Source organism: Eschrichtius robustus, chromosome 2 (genome assembly GCF_028021215.1).
Source record: "Eschrichtius robustus isolate mEscRob2 chromosome 2, mEscRob2.pri, whole genome shotgun sequence".
NCBI lineage: Eukaryota > Metazoa > Chordata > Mammalia > Artiodactyla > Eschrichtiidae > Eschrichtius > Eschrichtius robustus.
In genome coordinates, this window is record NC_090825.1 from 173,151,904 (window position 1) to 173,171,624 (window position 19,721).

At 40.7% G+C, this 19,721-nt stretch overlaps 1 protein-coding gene across 11 annotated transcripts in view; it reads right to left on the bottom strand.

Moving 5' to 3' along the window:
- Nucleotides 1-19,721, bottom strand: part of HNRNPM (heterogeneous nuclear ribonucleoprotein M) — a 38,954-nt gene that overhangs the window by 13,041 nt on the left and 6,192 nt on the right. For 3 of the 11 annotated variants that reach the window (XM_068537078.1, XM_068537075.1, XM_068537073.1), the window contains exons 1-8: nt 8,585-8,672; nt 7,276-7,467; nt 6,456-6,609; nt 5,539-5,588; nt 4,601-4,661; nt 1,938-2,039; nt 620-664; nt 82-159 (exon numbers count right to left, since the gene is read on the bottom strand). In XM_068537078.1, the coding sequence (XP_068393179.1) occupies nt 82-159; nt 620-664; nt 1,938-2,039; nt 4,601-4,661; nt 5,539-5,588; nt 6,456-6,609; nt 7,276-7,467; nt 8,585-8,662 (760 nt within the window). In that variant the 5' untranslated portion in view covers nt 8,663-8,672. Of the gene's footprint in view, nt 1-81; nt 160-619; nt 665-1,937; nt 2,040-4,600; nt 4,662-5,538; nt 5,589-6,455; nt 6,610-7,275; nt 7,468-8,584; nt 8,679-8,763; nt 8,772-9,670; nt 9,724-17,123; nt 17,294-19,721 lie in introns of those variants that run through there. The other 8 variants (XM_068537079.1, XM_068537077.1, XM_068537074.1 and 5 more) reach the window with 5 other exon arrangements.

Below are 19,721 nucleotides of genomic sequence, written 5' to 3' on the forward strand. Positions count from 1 at the left end.
ATGGGTCTGCTGCTTAAAGGTCACCTGAGAGCCAACGGCCAACAAAGGTAGGTATAAGCAGGAAGGAAACACAAATCTTACCATTTATTCTGCCCATGTTCATCCCAGATCCAAATCGACCCATGTTTTCCATACCACCACCAAAGGGTCCCTCCATGCCTGAAAGAGACATTCGCATTTTAGCACCAGCCTAACAAGACTCAGACTGAACAAGCAAAGAAAAATGTTTTTACAAGTTTCACCTACGGCACTTTCTGCCAGAAACTCACCAAGTTTAAAGGGCTTTTGGAGAAAAAAGGCTAGTGCCCTTACTTAAAAATCACTATCTTCAAAAGGCTGATCTGATCCAACCCCTTCAATGAAGAGACAAGCAAAGAAAGGCCCAGAGAGATGGAGTGATTTGCCCAAGGTCACAGAGCTAGTTAGTGAGAAAGCCAGAACCAAAGGCCAAGACACCCACTAGAAGGATCAACAGGTAAAAGTAATTTCTAGACTCAAACTTTTTGGAAACCTAAGTGAGAATTTCATGCAGGGCTTAAGAGAAAAGGAAGGGGGGAAAAAGAGAGGGAAAACCATACCTAAAAGTAATTACATTTGTACTTCATTTTAAAGTTCTTACCTCCCATTTTATTTATTCCAAATCCTATGCCTTCCATTCCCATTCCTTAAAAAGAAAAAGTCAATGCAAACTAAAATTATGTCAAAGCAGTAAAGTTTGAACTTAAAAAGCACAAGAAATTCCACACCAGCAAATGAGCAAAAATATCCCTGACTACAAATATATTTTAATTGTCAAGTGCAAAAAACAGGGTGGGGGCTCTTCCATTTCAACTGTCAAACTAGTACATTCCCAGAAAACTATTTAAGCCTTTAACAAAATAATCACCATGTGACTCAAAATTTTATAGTGTCCACATAGTTTCATTAAATGCCCAAGTTAGACAGTTTTAAACATGAAATATAAATATCAGGTACAGACTAGGGAACAGAAGTAGATTTAAAACTCCCTTTTAAAGGTAAAACTCTCTAAATATAAAGCAGTTCCTCAAAACGCTGAGGCTTCCCTCCCTGCCACCTGCAGCCTTTCCTCTGAGGTATCAGTCAGGGGATGTGGTGTTCAGACTGGTATAGCCACCCAAGGTGATGGGCCAAGTCGTTTTGGTCAGCCCCAGAGTTTAATCTGGGAGGGAGTCAAAGGATATGAAGAACTGACAACAGTAGGGTAGAGGGCATCCATCTTGCAATTCAAAGAATTTCAAGAAAGACATAGGCCTGAGGTTATAAAAATGAAATATTTTAAAATGATATACGAATGCTTCATTGCACGAAAACGAAAATGCTAAAAAGTAAAGTTCAAAGTTTATTCTACACGCCAAAGCTTTTATTCATTAGCTATTTCTTCTTAAACAAAGAGAACACTGTGCATCATTCGTCCTTGTGGCCTATGACAGCTATACTGTCATGCAATGAGGCCCTCCATACCTTTCTGCATCCACCAACGCCCCTACCTCTACAAGCCATGTCAACACCAGGTGAGAACCCAAGGGCGTCTGGGTGACAGACTGTGGCAGTGCTGTGGTCCCAGGATCAGGAGACCTACAGTTTCTGTCACTAACTGATAGTGTGACCTTGAGCAAGACCAACTCTCTGGCTTGCCTCCTTTTACCAAAAGGCTTAACTGAGTACCTCAGCTCAGAAGGTCTCGTGAGGATAAAATGCAAAGCATAATAGCTTTAGAAAAGAACACTCAACTCGGTAAAAATACAAAATACTGTTTTTATCAAAATAAATCAAAGATAAATAAGGAGGGAATTAATTTTGTCCCAATTAAAGCCTCATTCCATTTGAACTACTCAATGTCCAATTGTCCCAATAGTTAACTTTAATAACTTTAACTTCCCCGGAAATCCCCAGTCGAGGCACACCGTATTCCTCACCTGCGGGTCCTATGTTGCCCATTCCAATGCCTTTATTCAAATGATTAGCGTCAATAGGCTGCCCTCCTGGTCCTAACCCCATGCCAATACCACCAAGTCCATCTGAAAGGAAAAGACAAAGTCAGAGTATTGATTCCACTTACTCAGGAAACCATGACTCTCAAAGGCAAAAAGAGCCTTTGTTTACTGTGTTGTAGCTGTCACGCTTATCCCACCGCCCACCTCCACCAGCAAATCCAGGGTCTAATCCATGCGTCAACAAGGGCGCATTTGGGAGCTCTCCCTTTTAAGGCATAAGCTCTTATACAACTTTACGGATTAGAGTGTGAGATATGTATAAAACAAGGGCACCACGTGCCACAACTACTGAAGCCCACGCGCCAAAAGCCTGTGCTCCGCAACAAGAGAAGCCACCGCATGAGAAACCCACTCGCCGCCACTAGAGAAAGCCCATGCACAGCAGCAACAATGACCCAACGTAGCCAAAACTAAATGAAAAATAAATTTTAAAAAATTAAATTAAATTTAAAAAATAAAACAAGGGCAACTAAAAATCAGTTCACGTGGAAACTACGGAGAAGAACCATGAACAACCCACTCAACGAGAATCGTGAGCACCGATTTGTTTCCCTAAATCGTGAACTGAGAAATGTTTAATCAAAACAGGCAACTGGAGACATCAGGTGGCAAGCGGTGCACATATGCCCAACCCACACCTATCAACCTGGAGACCCAAAGGACTTTTCTCACGAAAAACAATGTAATAAACCAGCCAGTTAACACGCTGGGCTTACACTATTCTCTGACTCCGCTGCAGGCGGTTTTAACAACAATGAAGCTAGTGTATTCAAAGAACATATCTTCTACCCAGAAAGCTTCCTAAGGCGTGCATCGTACCCAACCCACCTTAAACTCCCCGCTCCACAAACAGGGAGCAGCCAACAAGGCCTGACAGCATAAGACACTTACAATGCTCTGGGTCACCATGGGTCGGAGGCTTAAACCAAGACCAGGTGAGATTTTTGAAATGGGAACACAGTTCACTAAAAAAACCTGACACCAGTTCCCAAATATTTAATCTGATTAAAATCCTGTTCTTAAATTGCATAGAAACAGCAGCAGGAGTTCACCAAGGTTACTTAGTCCCCAAAGCACTGAAGACTCTGAAGTCAACCCTCTGAAATGTGCTGGGGAGACCAAAAGCCACAGATAATGGGCTCCCTGGAGCCCAGTGTGCCTGCCGAGGCTGCCATGCAGCCCTCACCCGCCTCCTCCAGGCCCAAAGTCAACAAGAGCCATCGTCCCGTTCCTGGGTAATTACTGCACGTGATCACACTGATTATGACAAGGAAATGGGGTCCTTAACTTTCAACAGATAAGCCATCTCCTATTCTTGAAACCACAGACCTCCGCTCAAAATCTGCCTCTACGATGCTTCTACGATCCTAAACTGCGAAGAAGAGTTAGTGTTCTAGTCTAGGCTCCCGTTCAGTTCAATCTCCCACGGCTGAGCCACTGCTCCAGACAGGAGGGACTGGCCGGCCCTCCAAACAGCTCCACCCCAGCAGCCTCAGCGGGGGAAGTCCTCCCTAGCACAGCACAAGCAGATCTTGCCCTCACCCACCACCCAGTCTTCCTTCTACAGATTAGCCCTGCCCGCACCGCAGATTCCCCAACCCTCATGCTACAGCAGGCCCTCACTCCCACTCCCTGGGCTGTCTGTGCTCAGGCTCTGCTCCTCTCTGTGGGCCTGCCAGAGGGAGTGTCTAGGACTTAACTACTGTGCGCTGTTTCCACCCACGCAGTGACCAACCAACCAACAAGCCTCCCCTGTCCCAGGATAGATTTTCACCTGCACGTTGCGAATAACACTATATAAAACTTCTGACTGCTGTACTTCACACCGATTTAAAGTGTGCAGTTAGTGATTTTTAGTATGTTCAGAGTTACACAACCATTACTACTATCCAATTCCAGAACATTTTCATCACCCCCAAAAGAAATCCCATCCCCATAAGCAGTCACTCTCCACTCACCCCTTTCCCCAGCCCCTGGCAACCACAATCCACCTGTTGTGGACTCGCCTATTCTAGACATTTCTCAGAGATGGAATCAAGGTTCAGCCATGCTGTAGCATGTATCAGTACTTCACTCCTTTTTACGGCTGAGTACTATTCCACTGTGTGGATTTATCACATTTTATTTACCCATTCATCAGCTAGACTCATGCTACCATGAACATCTGTGTACAAATGTCTGTGTGGATGTTAAGTTTTTAGCTCTCTTGTAGTATACCTAGGAGTGGAATTGCTAGGCCACATGGTAATAACCAATCTCTTTTGAACCCAAGTGCAACCTGGCTTTAATTCCCTTTGCAGTTTGTTTCTTCCCAACTACAGCCTCTACATCCTGAGTAGCCTGCCTCACACCACAGTGTAATCCTAACAATCCTTCCTAAGTTGTGAATTTCCCTACTCATTTTTTCACCCAGAAAAATCTATAGGGCAAACAAACAAACAACCTTTTTGAATGTTTTACTCAAGAATGGTCAAGATAACTGACATGGCACAAGAATGACATGGCACAAGTTCAAAGGTAATTGCAGTTTTCTGGTTAGAATAAGTCAAATTCAAAATTTTAGCCATAATAATTGAGACACTTACGGGGAAGTTGTTGTGGACGCTCAGGAGGGAAAAAATCTCCCTTTGGTAAGGCCCTCTCATCCTGAAAGAGAAAGTGAATAAATCTCACTATTCCCTGCAGTACTGTTAGCAACAGCAAAAGATGGAAACCATTCCTATCAACAGAGGATGGATTAGATACATTATGATACACCCATGCCATAGAATAACATGCAAGTATAAAAAGAATACGTGAAGAGTTGCTACCTTTTGTGTAAAGGGGGAAAGATTAAAAGAATATACATTCATATCACTGTGGGGGATGGATGGAACCTGGGCACAAAGTAAGAGCAAGACTCCCACACTGAATTTTTCATGCTTTTTGACTTTTGAATCATGTGAAGCAATTATCTATTCAAAACACTAAACTGAATGTTTAAAAGAAACTAAAAAATTCCTTTAGAGCTCCTTTTATGTCCTTCCTGATTTGGAACCCTGACTAGATTGCCCTCAGCACGTTCCGGTCATGCTTGTATTAATACTATTATCTTTGGCATCTTGGGCACAGCCATAATTGGGCTAATGTTTATACTGAAACGCTTCAATAGAACTTTAAAGGCTTTCTGAATCAGACTTAATTATGTTCACAATAGATATGATGCTAATTAAACGTACTGCAATACTCTGAAAACTGGCAACCTATATATATAAAACCATTCTCTGAAACTGATCACTTGCTCAAGCAGGATACGCAAGTGACCTCCTGACCATGCCAGTAACTGTGCAAAGGAAAAAATATCCGAAGAGGTGCATGAGCAAAAAGTTATTTCTGTCATAAATTTGCTCAATGTGCTGTACCCTTTAACTTGGACTGATCCATAAATAAAAGTACAGTGGCTATGTGTATGTATACTCTTAATAAACCCGTGTTTTTGCTAAACTTATCTGAGTATATTAAAGGAAAGATCCTATTAACTTACCATTTTCACGTGCATTGGTCTGTCAAATAGCAGTTGGCCATTAAACATAGCTGATATTACAATTAAGGCTATTTCTTGCAATTCTAGAAACACGCACAGCAGAACAGAAATACCTAAAAGAAAAATACCCCAACTGCTGCCACCAGTGCCTCTAAGTGGTGAATTTATGAGCAATTTTGATTCCTGTTTATACTTTCAAGTATTTATCCCTACAGTAAACATTAAAGGGACAATAACTAACACTCAAGGGGAAAAAAGGAAACCTCCGCTTACTCCTTAGGTGTGGCGCGCCATTCATAAAACCTTACACTTCTCACCAAACCATCCTCCTCGTCAATTAAGCACTGAGATCAGTTTTCTGTATGTGTCCAGTAAGTCAGGTGTCCTACCATTTTTTGGAGTACCATGTTTTCTGGGTAATATACTCAGTGACAATCTTGCCTGAGTTTAGTGATAGTGTTCATGTGTGGTATTCTCCCTGTGACTACAAAGATGTAACTCTGGGGTGAGTAGGGTGAGCAGCCTAGGGTCAGAGAGAAGTGCTTCTTCCAGAATGTTAATCCACTGAAGAGATAGGGCCCTATAAGGACTTATATATGAAATAACACTGAATTTCTCTCCAGTGGCACATTCTTTGGACTTCTCCCTTCAAACCAGTCTCCTCTAAAAAGAAGACAATGGAAAAGACCACTCATGGACATGTGCCTGTTTTCTAACCATCTCTTCTATCTACATAAGTACAATACTATGTAGATACTTTGTACTCCCTTAGTAATATCCATAGTAATGTATCCTCTCTAGTCACATAAGAAATACTAATACACAAAATTACCACTTCCCCACACAAACCTGTCTTACTAATACAACATTTAGGCTAAACTAAATTCACCAGGAGTTGAATTCCGATAAAAGGATACATATAGCTTGCACAGCTTCAATGGACTGTTCAAAAGTAACAGTGCCTATTCCACGACTTTTTCCATCTTTATCCTCAAGAATGTCTGCTCGGACCACCACACCAGCCATACTAAAAACTTCCTTCAGTTTCTTCCAGCCAACTTTATAATCCAGCTAATCAAGGGAAAGGGGAGGAAAATCTCATTGTAAACATTTTTACTACATGAATGTGACATGCTCTGGTTGGAAAACAAGCATTAGAAAATGTCACAAAAATAATGTCACAAAAATATGTCAGTATAATTTTTCAAATAGGATTACGAAGGTTTGCCTTCTACTATTTACTGTCTCTTTTCTCTGAAATAACAATTTAAGTCACCTCATACCTTTCAAGTTAATGCTTATTTTGTGAATACTAAAAAATGCTGTTCCCCAGATAAGGTTTACCATCATCCTCCCCAATCCACTTTCTTTTAAAAATACTTCCCTCTGCAAATGGCAAAGTATTACCATTCACCCAGACATTAACAGGAAGAGGGAAATGTCAATACACAATCTCTGCTCATACACTTTACCCTGCACCTACTTTTATACACACCAGCAAAACTCCATAAACATGGCCCCAACAGGACCATGGTCAAGCCTGTGTGACTTATGACTGCAGTGGTCATTAGGGGACAAAGCCCAGCCCAAGGATGATTTTTTAAATAAATCAAGAAGATAACATAACCCTCTTTTAAGTTTTTCTTCTCAAATGTCAGAACTACTTTTATAACACATTGACAAGACTGTCTAAAGTAGAAAATCAAACTTTATGAAACAATGTTTCCATTTACTTACATTTGCTACAAATACTGTGCTTCCAAGTCTTCCAGCCTGTAATGCATGGATAATCTCATTTGGGATGTTAGGATTATTTAGGATACTGGGTGGGATATTAATCATTCCTGGGCCACCTGGTCCCATACCCATCCCACCAGTCGTAGCCATCACCTTTTGCATTGCTCTCCTGGCATGTTCACCATCAGGATCCTAAAACAAGCACAAAAGGGTTACATTTAACTGACCCAGTGACAATTAAAACCATGCTCCCACAGTAAGTGATACCCCCAAAACTTCAGAGATTGAGAGGTTGTTTGGAAACCATTTCTCAAAATCTGTAACAAAAAATTCAAATGAAGTAAAACTAAACCACCAGGCCAGGAACAATTCTAGCCAAAAGAATGAGGAAGAAAGGAAGGGTGTAAAATTTAGCTCTCAATTGAACTAAGTAAAAAAAGTTAAAAAAGCAAAAAAAAGGGGGGGGGGTGGATGACATTAAAACTTCCAGGTTGAAATAAGATCTTCAAGGGCTTGGTACAGTTGAATCTCACTAACTCAATGGGGTTTTATAATTTCTGCAAACCCAACTGGTGGTTTTCCCAAAAGTTTCAGAACACAGCTCTAGACCACCAAGGTACTCCATCCTTCAAGTATTCAGGCATTTGACTCATGTGTAAAGTCTGGAAAGGTTTATGAATCTCTGGTGTTGACAATATTCTTGAACTCTTTGCCCTTCTGCGTGCTACCTTCACACAAGAGAACTTAAGCGCTACCATGCTTTCCTCTCTGAGCTCGCATATACTGACCTTCCTCCAAGAATAAGAGGTAAAAATAAGTCAAGGAAGAATTGAATTAACAAAAAGCCTCCCACTTCCCTCCAGGGAGAGAAGATACCTGATTTGGATTAGCTATGAAAAAGGATTTAAACTCATTTTTAAAAAGAAAAAAGATGGGCCAAGAACAGGGTTCAGACTGTAGATGTAGAATACCTTAAAACAAACAAACAAAAAAACAAACACACACACAGTAAAAAAAAAAAAAAAACCATGGACTCAGTTTGACTGCCCCTGAGAAAACCAAGGCAGGCTGGCCTAATACAAATCAGAGATGTTAGGAAGGCAGTCACCAGTGGCTCAAGATGTGCTCAGCCACTATCCCAAAGTTCTTACAGGAATGACTGCTGAAGCCTGTGACTGACCCTCCTCATTAACAACAACAGGTTGTTCTGCTCCGTAAAATGTCATCAAGGACTATTCTGTCTTTTCCTAACTCCAAACAGGGAAACTCGACAACTACAAATGGTATCCACAGTGTTTCATGAGCTTACTTCTTTGACTTTCAGTGGTCTTCCACTCAGACTATGCTTGTTTAGAACTTCAGCAGCTTTTTTCATGCTCTCTTCCATCTTGAATTCAACAACGCTATGAAGAGTCAAAAGGAAATGAGTGAAACCAGTCCTACAACTTAGAAGGCTCAATTGCCAATAAGTAACTAGACAATACTTACGCACATCCCTTTGGAAGAAGCCACAGACAGTCAGAAGAGCAAGGGGAAAAAAAGAAAAGAAAAAAATAGTAAATTTCAATGACAGTTATAAATTAAAAATATGATTTATGTAACAGTTTTTAAATTAACCCTTCTAAGGGGAAGCTGACAGAAGTGTCTTGCCTAGCCTTCCTTATTAAGAGCTCAGCTCCTTAGTATCTCCTCTTCCTTCACATTACCAGCCTTGCACTATAGCTGCTGAAGTTATAATGAGCAGACCTAAATTCAGGTTCTCCGAGAAATCACACAAACTTTAGATCTGCTTCTCTCTGTACTCAATCAATTCCTTATCATACTCCTCCTAAATCCATCCCTTCCATAAATTAAGCTCATCCTTTTGATTATTCTAAGCCATTCTATTGCACGACAGAAAATAGTTAATTTTCTCTTTAAACTAGGCCAATTTTAAACGTTCAAGTTTTAGTATTAGTTTTACAATTTACTGGCACAAAGGCAACTTTTCAGAATCTTTGGTTCACGCAACTTGCAAATACAGCAAACAACCAAAAGTAACATTTTCTAGACAAGAACACACGTTTTACATTAATGTACCACCGCTAAAATTCCATGCATAATTCACACACAGCCAATTCCTCTGTTAACAAAGAGACAATGCTGCTATTGGTCCCCAGTTATCCAAATTGGGCATCCAAACAGAATACCAAAAAGCTCTTTGCCCAGCCATTTGGAAAAGCGGGACTCCCGTTTGCAAATCCCCTCCCACCCCACTCGAATGTTTGGCAAAATCAAACATAGCTACTATAACATGAGCACTCACTGCCTTCCTGATTTCATTCGATTCCACGCCACCATACAGTTACATTTTTCATGTAGTAAATCCACAGAAGAAATTCTCTCAGACACTTACCCTTGACTTTCCTTCAGCGTCCATTAAGAGCTCCACGTATGTTACCTCACCAACTACAAATCAGTTTCCAGACGACACATAAACCAAGGGAGAAAAGCCAAGAAAACAATGGGAATTTAGAACAATCATCAGCAACCTTGTATGGAGCCTCTGCCTTATAAGAAAGCCCAGAAACACTCCATATTCTCTAAACCACCACACTAGGCATTACAGGTGTGCAGTAAAAGTAGGTGAAACTTGTTAACAATGTCCTTGATTTTCCTCCCACCTCAAACAAGCTATTTCCACAGATTTCCATATCAATTTCCCTGTCTGAAATACTCATTCATGACTAGAGGCAATCCAAATCTACAGGAAAGAAGTCTGCATGATTCACTTTTTTGGAGAAAGGAAGAAAACAGTTTTACAAATACACTCTTAATATTGAAAGAAGGTGAACAGCACACAAATTGCAATGCCACTGAACTGAGCTCAAATGCTAACTACAAAGATGTGTATATGTATAATATATATCCTCAAAGGCGCACACACGGCATGGCCGGCTACGTGGGTGTGCAACCTGTCCAATCGCCTGGGGCTCTGCACTGAGGGCCATGCACTTGGTTTAATGTTCTGTTGCTGTCTTGAAATTCTCAGTAATTTTTAAATAAGGGGCCCTGTGTTTTCATTTTGCACTGGGCCCCACAGAGTCTGTGGCTGGTCCTGCACACAGCACTAGGCTCCACAACCGTCACAAGTAGGATGTGTAAATATTCTATCACAAAACCAGAGCAGCATCTGGATTCTCTTCAGTGAATTAAAATTAAGCCAGGCTGTATTCTTGCTGCTCTCTCAACCTTCTCATTAAAGGACACAGATAAATGCAAACTTAGAGCTCAGTCTGCATCTAAACAGCTACACAGACTCACTTAGGATGCTAATCTATACAAAGGGGAAAAAACAAAGCATTTCAAAAGATTCCGCAGATTTTCCTCAAGGTTTGGATTGCCAATTCATGACCACCACAACCAGATGTTAGAACCCACCTAGACAACCACCAAAATGGCTGCTGAACTTGAAGATGGCACACAGACACCAAAAACCCCCCAGAAATTTAAGAGTTAACTTTGTGGAAACAATATCTAAGCAGGCTCTCCAAAGTCAAGAAAGGGCTTTTGTTCTAAGAAATACTTTTTCTTTTTTAACGATTATTTTTATGATGGTAAAGCCTTCTCTCATTCAGCTTTCAATTTGGTTTAGCAGCCAAGGGTAAAAATAACCCTCTTAATGGGCCCAAGTCCTTCCTAGTCTAATTCCTTTGTTCAAAGGATATTAAAATTATTATGAAGATTTTAAAATTAATATACCAAGGAAAGACTGAAATGTAAAATAAAAGTATTTTTAAAAATTTGAAGGACATATTAGTAGTATATTTGCATGGCAGTTGGCAGCAAGAAGGCCAAGTGTTCAAAGTTTAACTGTATAGCCTCACCTCCCTTGTCCTTTCCTGAAATATTACAAACCAAACCAGCACTTTGCACAAAACAGGAAGGAGAATCAGTGCAAAGAAATGAAGAAACAAATTAGGAGGGACTGGTATAGTTTAACTTTTGGACTATGTACAACTGAAAAATGATCACAGCCAAGGGACAATCATACAAATTGGCTTTCTGTTATCCTTACAAAAATAAAGCAATTCCCAAAATGTTGTGGTCATTCCTGAGGCCATGTTAAAAGCCATTTGTTTCAACAGCAGCAGCCATTTGAGGACCAACAGCCCCTGTCTCCACGTTGATGAAAATGCCAAGTAGTGTCAAGACAGTAAAGAGACCCAACCCCAAGTTTACTTCCTAGAGCTGTGACTACCGCCTAATAACCTTAAAAATAACTAAAACAATCACAGTATCTAACTCTGACAGCTGTAACTACGTTGTCAGAATTCAAATATTGTTGTATTTTCAAAGTTTCTAGTTTGTGCCCATAAAGACACTGATTTATATCAAAAAGCTGTCATTGCAACCCAGAAACCAAGCAAGTCCAAACCAAACTTTTTTCCATGGTCATAACCATTTTTTACAAAAAGCCAGGTTTAGAAATTAGGACTTTTTCTACTTAACATTCTAGAGACAGCACAAATCCAACTTCAATCCTCTGCACCAATACTCTGCTTAAAATGTTCCCTCTTTTTCCCCAAATGGTATAGTTGTTTATTAAAAACAAAAAATTACATTTAAAAAAGCCTCCATCCTATCAGTTTAGCCATAGGTTAGGCGAGCCTTGCGGCTCTACCATGAGTAGTGTTGTTCCCGAGTATCAACAATAATGACCATGCTCCTCATGAATTCATAATATTCTGATCTCTACCCTGAGAGACCACATCAATTCAGAGATGTAAGCAAATCACTGTTACAGGATCTGCAACAGTTGCCAGTTCATACTTCCCTACATGAAGAGAATAATAAAACCTTTAAAAGACCACCTCCCTTTTAGTTCTACATTATTTAGGCAAAGACCTGTTTAGTATAGTCAGTACAACTATCAACAAAACTTTGAAGGCAAAATTTACCAACTATTCACAGTCTGGTCACATTCAATGAAATGAAGTTTAAAAGAGCAAATCAACCAGAGCAGATCAGTTAGGACTGAGGCAGAGTTAACAAACTGGCAGTAGCAAGTCTCACAGACATGGAATTCACAGGTATTAATGAAAAATACTGCTGCTCCTCTCATTCCTGAACATAGATGGAATCCATGGAATCCCAAGGGCAGGCTACTAAGACAAATTCTACTGCAGCTTTAAACATCAAAATATCTAAATGAAAAAACTAAGACTTTGAAAAATCTAATGCCAAATGTCATCACCTACCTTTTATTTTTTTTAAAGGTAAGATATTTTAATATTTATTTATTTATTTGACTGCTCCAGGTCTTAGCTGCGGCATGTGGGATCTAGTTCCCTGACCAGGGATCGAACCTGGGCCCCCTGAATTGGGAGCACAGAGACTTAACCACTGGACCACCAAGGAAGTCCCTACCTTTACTTTAAAATGCTCAAAGAACTCATTATTAACCAACATTTAGGTGGATTATTAAAAATATTACCCCAAGAATAAAGCATATCATGAGGGTAAGATAATGAGCAACACTAAAAGAATTCACGTAGTCCCTTGGAGCTACTTTAACACTCCTGCACATACTTATATCACAAAGAGTATTTGTTTCTGTTTTCTCATTTCATTTACTGCTCAAGGCTGAAACAAACACGCACGCGCGCACACACACACACACACACACACACACACAAAGTACAGGGGCTAAAGCTGCACTGAAAAGAATTCAAAGGGGGGTGGGGAGGAGCTCCAAAGCAGGGCATGCTCTAATGGAGGGGTGCATGGAATAAATGCATATTTTAACTTGGAAAGCCTGTTTCTTTAATATACAGACAACTTGAAACACGGCAAAATAATTATTCTATACAATGATTACTCAATTTATGGAAAAATTAGAAAATGATTAAACACCTTCTTTCTCCTAATTCCATGGACGAGACAGAATACTGCCTCTCTAACTCGACCAAAAACCAACAAATAAGCCAGGCAGGCTGCACTATTAAGGTTCAACCCAAGTACCCACAGATATGAATGCTTTAGCATCAACAGGCCTTTCCAAAACGCAGGCTGAATTTCCAACAAAGGAAAATATGAAGGAGCCACACAGACTGGGTAGGGATTTTTACTTAAATTGAAAATAAAGTTCTGCTCCACAGACCCACAATGTAGATTATCTTCAAGAGCCAACAGAGACTTACTATTGGACTATACTTGCCCTCTGGGCCTCAGTTTTCTGTCAGCTGGAATTTGAAACTGACTTAAAGTGATGTATTCAACAAAAACAGAAGGATTAAGTTCTTAAGAAATCTTTGCTTACACAAGTTAAACTGACTGCTGCTAAACTTGAGACTGATTGAGAGTAAGCTGTATCACTGACCTTCCTTTCTTTCCTCCTCAAACTGTCCTCCATGTTTACTCACTGCTCGTGCAGCTCAGTCCTGCCTCGGTTGCAGCTGCCCCACCTCGATGCTGCTGGCTCCCTGGTTAGGCCAGGAGAACAACAGCCCAACGACGAGCTTTCTTCATCCACACAGGACTTCTCGGTAATGTAGCACAACACTATTTAAGTTTAGAATTCCCAAGATCAATCACCTTTTGTTCACGGAAGTCTTAATTTTTCGCCCAGACCTTATGGTCAAACTCTTTTGAGATGTGTATCCCAATATCGATACAGTGATGAAAATGAGGTAGCTGTTGAGACTGTTAAGTCACTTTCAAACCTGGTTTGGCAATCTCCAATTCAAATTTCCTATTACACTGGCTCTCAATTTTTGTTTCAATCCACTCTTCAGTGTTCACAGCAGTCATTCGTTCCAAGTAGTATCTCCGTTAAAAATAAGCGTGATCAAAAGGACGGACAATAGAAACCTTTCCTTTGCTCAATCAGACACTTAGAGCAGGAAGGGGAAAGCTCAGGGAAAGCTCAAGTTCAATTCTGCAGGCTGTTTAATCCATGTCCCCGAATGATGTGATGGGGGAGGGGCGGGGGAAGCACCCTGGCACAGAACAAAACAAAGCTCTCAGTACCTTTTCTCTTTAAAGTCAGCAATGCTGATTTCATGATAGTGCCACCAAACAAGCTTTGTGATCCCATCCAGGGGAAAAGGCATAAGTGGCATGTTTACATAATACATGCGTTATTAATAGGATCTCCTAGAAGGCTGTTAAATGCTAACAAACATGGAGAATATACACTTGGTGTCCAAGGAGGGAGAAAAGATCGGGAACTAGGGAGGGGTACATGAAGCACTCTCAGGCGTGATTATCCTTAGAAAAAAAACTCCTGTCTTGCCATCTCAAAGCTACTACTTGAGTTCTGACAGGCAGCAATTATAGGCAGTGCTGCAATGACAGAGCATTTTTCAGATCTTTAAGCCGAGGACAACTAATTCTAGCTATTCCACTAGTTTCCTGAAACAACAGCACTGCGATTTCATCAGGAATAGACTCTTAAAATGCAGACTGATAAAGACTGGTTGGATTATAACAGCCCAAATCTCTGTGGTTTGCCCACTTCAGAGACTATTTTGAGACTAATACTTTTAGATTGTAAGTGCCTCTATCCGCAACTTTTTTTTCCTATGCAACACGAGTCTTCAAAAACCTTAAAACATGTGCAACACATTTCAAGTAAATATTTCAGATTTCAAATAATCATTGAAACATATTTTTGGTATACCAAGACATGAATTAAAGTATTTTTTAAAACCACATAATGAAAATAAGGACATTTTAAAGAAATTGTACATATGTAAACAGTAAATTTCTTTAGACTTCACATACTGAATATAAGATTTACCATAAAAAGATTACCTTTCTCTTATGAATCCCTTTATCCACAATCCAATACTTCTAATAATTTAATTAAACAGAAAAGTAATTAATTTAACCTGTACAGGGGAGCTCTAAACAAGAACATTTTAAGGTTTGTTAAGAATAACTGATTTACTGCACACCTGTAATTCTAAATTACACCACCAAAAATACACTGAAAGGGCTGAGCCAGGGCATTCATAGCAGTATGCCGAGGGAATATGAGAACCAGTTTGGAAGTATCCGAATAAACCACCAGGCTGGCTCCACACTTAATACAGTGCAAAATAGGAAATTGAGGTGAACTGCTTCTACATCCAGAAACGTCATGGCTGCTGCTGCTACCAGCTTTAAGGCTTCCAAAACTGAATTACTGAATGGTAAAGCAGTAAAAATGTCACCTACTTTATCCATCATGTCCCAAAACTGGTTCACACACTCCTAAAAATGGAAAAATAATTTGGCCTGCAATCTCTTACAAAATTCTAACAATTGCATTTTCAAAGCCACATTCCTGGTTCTTGGAACTACTATACCTTATTATCAATGGAAGTATCAATTCAGCGTTTCAACCAAATCACGAGAACACAAATTTGGGGGTTATTCCAAAAACTAATTCGAATGAGACCCAACTGTACTGTACAGAAATTCTAAGCTTTATTGAAGCAGCAGTCCCAAAAACCAAGAACACTGCATCTGGGATGCCACATGACACGCCCTTCAGACAAAAAGAAGAAACTTCACTCTTGCCCTAGGAGCATTGGCAGGAATGATTTGGCTGATCAAGGCAGGAAAACAAATCTCACACCAAAACGTTTTTCTATCCATGTTACCTGGAGAAATACTACATGGGAGCAGCCTACATGACTGTACAGAGAGGTTCATGGTGCCTAGTGCTTCTGGCATGTCATGGTTGAATTAAAAGTGATGGGACAATGATGGCAGTGGGCCATTCATAATTTCAAAACCCAATGCTGGGAGCACCAGTACACATACCAAAATGGCCTATCCAAGTGGCATCTGTCACTGAAATGTTAATCATTTGACAAATCAAGCTCAAATCTCTTTTCATTATGAATGCTCCAGAAAAACCAGTACCTTTCAGTCCTTCAAAAAGACTCCATTTAAGAATAATTTGATTCTAGGTTTCCCTTGGGGTAGGGGTGAGGGGAGACCTCAAGGCATTAGACAAATGGCTCTCTACGAATAATTTTGTTTAAACCTGGGCTGAGCGATCTCTTTAGCCCTGTGTGCCACCAGCAGGGCCCAGAATCAGGAAAAGACGACAAAAGAAGCAGAACAAGAGTGTGAAAAGAAGGAGGACACACGTGGTGTGCACGGGGGTGGTGGTGGTGGTGGGTAAAGCAGAGGACCATGGGGGCAGCCAACCCCCTAGGACCTCCTGGTGGCAGCGGAGCTTCATTCAGTTGCTTCCTCTGCCCTAGGCCAGACTTTAACACCAGGGCTGTGACCAATGCGTGCCTAAAGGCACCAAACTACAAAGCAGATGCTTTATTTTGAGCTATCCAATTGCCAATCTATTCTGTGTTTTCCTCCCCAGGGTGGGGAAGCCTAACAGTTTAAATACAAGCTACGGTTTTATAATTTAGGATCCGAGCAGCACAAGTTCCAGCTACCAAATTTTGATCCCAGGAAGACAGCCACAAAATTTAAACAAACTACCTTCCCGCCAGAATTTTAAAACAAAAAGGAACAAGAAAAAATTTCTCCCACCTCATATGAAGAATTCAAAAAATTTCCTTACCACAAAGAGGCTCCCCTCAAGCTTAATCAAAGCCCTATTAACCATATTAAGCCAGTAAAATCATTCGTAGGCCAAGGGATCAAACAAACAACCTTTTTGACACACAAGTGCATGACCACAAAAAGTAAAAATAAAAAAGTAGGATGGGGGCGCTTCACTCTCAAGCCTGGAGAGAACACATGCTCTACCCAGAACAGCTTCACTGACAAAAAAATAACCAAGGAATTATCCACAGAGAAGATGACACACCAACCTTCTGACCCTACTCAACCACCAGTACCATTACCTTTTTCTTTAACCAGGTCTTTAAGTGACTGCCATTTCACATCAAAAGGTATGTTTGTAATGAAGGCTCTGTATCTTTTAGTTGGATTGGCATATGGCTCAAAGCGATTGCCTCCTCTTTTTATGTTTTTCTCCTTCCTCTTCTCATTCTGAGCTGGTCGTTCTCCTTCACTGAATTCAAAAGAGAGGGAGAAAAAAAGTCCATATGTTAGCACAATACTAAAGACAATATTTGATTTTCCAGGTGTACAATCCCACACAAAGTTACATGTAACACAAGACTAATATTGATCCTGATTTGAGACAAACTATAAAGTGGTCCATAGAGCAGAAAACTGCAGTAGTACACTCCTTAAAACCCACCTATCAAAAAAATCATTCCCAAGACAAGTGTGCTTTCCTAGGCCTTCACACACTCCTGTGGGGCTCTAACAGAGGTGGGGGAGACAGGCCAACTCCCTGCCCAAGGTGCTTTAATTCCAAGACAGAAACAGGAAAAGAGAAGGAAGATTTATAAGATTTCATGGAACAGAAATGAGGTGGTACACATAGGCCCAACCAATTTTAGCTTTACAAATAAAAGTGTCTTTCATTGTGGGCAGAAAAAAATTGGACTCAGGTACTTGTACACCATTAGCAGCATTATTCACAATAGCAAAAGGTGAAAACAACCCAAGTGTCCACCAACAGATGAACGAAGTAAACTAAATGTGGTAGATCCATACAATGGAATATTACTTATTCAGCCATAAAAAAAGGAATGAAGTGCTGATACATGCTTCAACACAGATGAACTTAGAAAACATTATGCTAAGTGAAATAAGCCAGACATAGAGAAAAAAGGAATAGAGGTTACCAAGGACTGGGGAGAGGTGGGAATGGGGAGTTACTGTTTAATGGCTACAGAGTTTCTGTTTGGGATGATAAAAGAAAAAAGTTCTGGAAATGGCGAGTGGCTATCGGCATAGTGTACAACACTGTACCTAATGCCACTAAAATGTACACGTAATCATTTTAGGATGGCAAAATTTACATATATTTTACTACAATTTTTAAAAACAAAATTTTTAAGGGAAAGAAACCATTCTCTACTCAACCCTATTACTTTGAGGCTAGGGAAACTGAAGTCTGAGCAACGCCGGTAGGTTAAAGACAGCACGCAAACAATTCCACCTTTGGCAAAGAAGGGTGGATTTGTTTTTCTGACATGGCCTTTCCTGTAATACTCTTTACCTTTGTGTGTTAGGTGCTTCCATGGAGTAACATTTCTAAGCTCTACAGGTACGAATCTGGCTTAAGAGTGGGCAGGAGAAGTTTCACAAGAAATGCAGGCTCCCAAAGCACAGAACCAGACAGGCTGGAAGCCCAGTCCAGAGCCCAGGAACCGGACAGGGTGGCCCTGCGCTGGCTGCGTGTGGCTGTTCCGAGCCCCCTTTGACCACAGGCAGACACCTGTGAGAGCTGACCGGGAACAACTGGGGAGGCAGCAGCCACAGAAGTCCTCTCAGGGCACTAAGTCCAGCACTTTCTGCTTCCCAAGCCCTATGCTTTCCACCAGTGAGAATCAAGGGACTCCCAAACTACAGATTCTAGCAGAGACTTTGTGATCCAGGACAAAAATGGAAAGAAAACAAAAAGTCAAGATTACAGTACTGATGATCTATAAGACCACCTTCTTTAACGTAAAGGGTTGATCTTTATTCTAGGATATGTCCTCCCTGTGTGGGGGAGGGGTAGTGTGTGGGGGAGGGGTAGTGTTCAAACATCAATGGTAGCGGAGGACTTTCTTTCAGTGTACTTGGAAAAATTGAAGTTAGCAACTTTTTGTAGTCCCCAAAGTACTTTTTTCTACTGGTCCCTCATATCCACACACAGGCGTGCCAAGTGGTAACCCAGTGAAGTTATCACCCTAGGCAAAACTAAGGAAAGCAACTTCCTCCATGATCTGAACTATACCAACATGCAATAAATAGACCTCCTTCACATGGGCTGGCAGATGGGGGAGGGGGAGTAGGGCCACACCAATCCCCAGATTCCTAGAATTCTTCACTCTGTCTACCCAGGCTCACAACAGACCCTCCTCAGGCTGACTGCACACCGCAAGCACGGTCCACCCATCCACTCCATATGAAAGCCCTGCACCCGTCTGCCAGACAGAGCATGCATTTTACCCTCCGTACATAAGGAGGAAGTGTGTTACAACAATTCATAAAATGTAGATCAATCTACATTTCATGGGCCTACAGAGAGTCTGTGGGTAGGAACATATTTTAGAACTGGTTTCTTTTGAAACCCAAATATTCTACAATCTACATTAAAAAACATTACTCTGACACAGGGTGCATGACACAGTAATGCTTCCAGCCTGTGTTTTCAAAGACTGCCCAGCTCACCTTATTAGTTACAAAATGTATAAATAACTAATTACAAGACAAAGTAGGTAACAAAGTGTCTAGGCCATATTCTGCCATGCATCATTACTGCTAAGAATAAACTACCCAATCTAACCCCAGAAGCTGGGGATTTGGTTTGGGGTTAATCCACATCACGTGGCTCATCATCAAGAAAGCAGCTCAAATGGGTTATGGCCAAGGTGTGA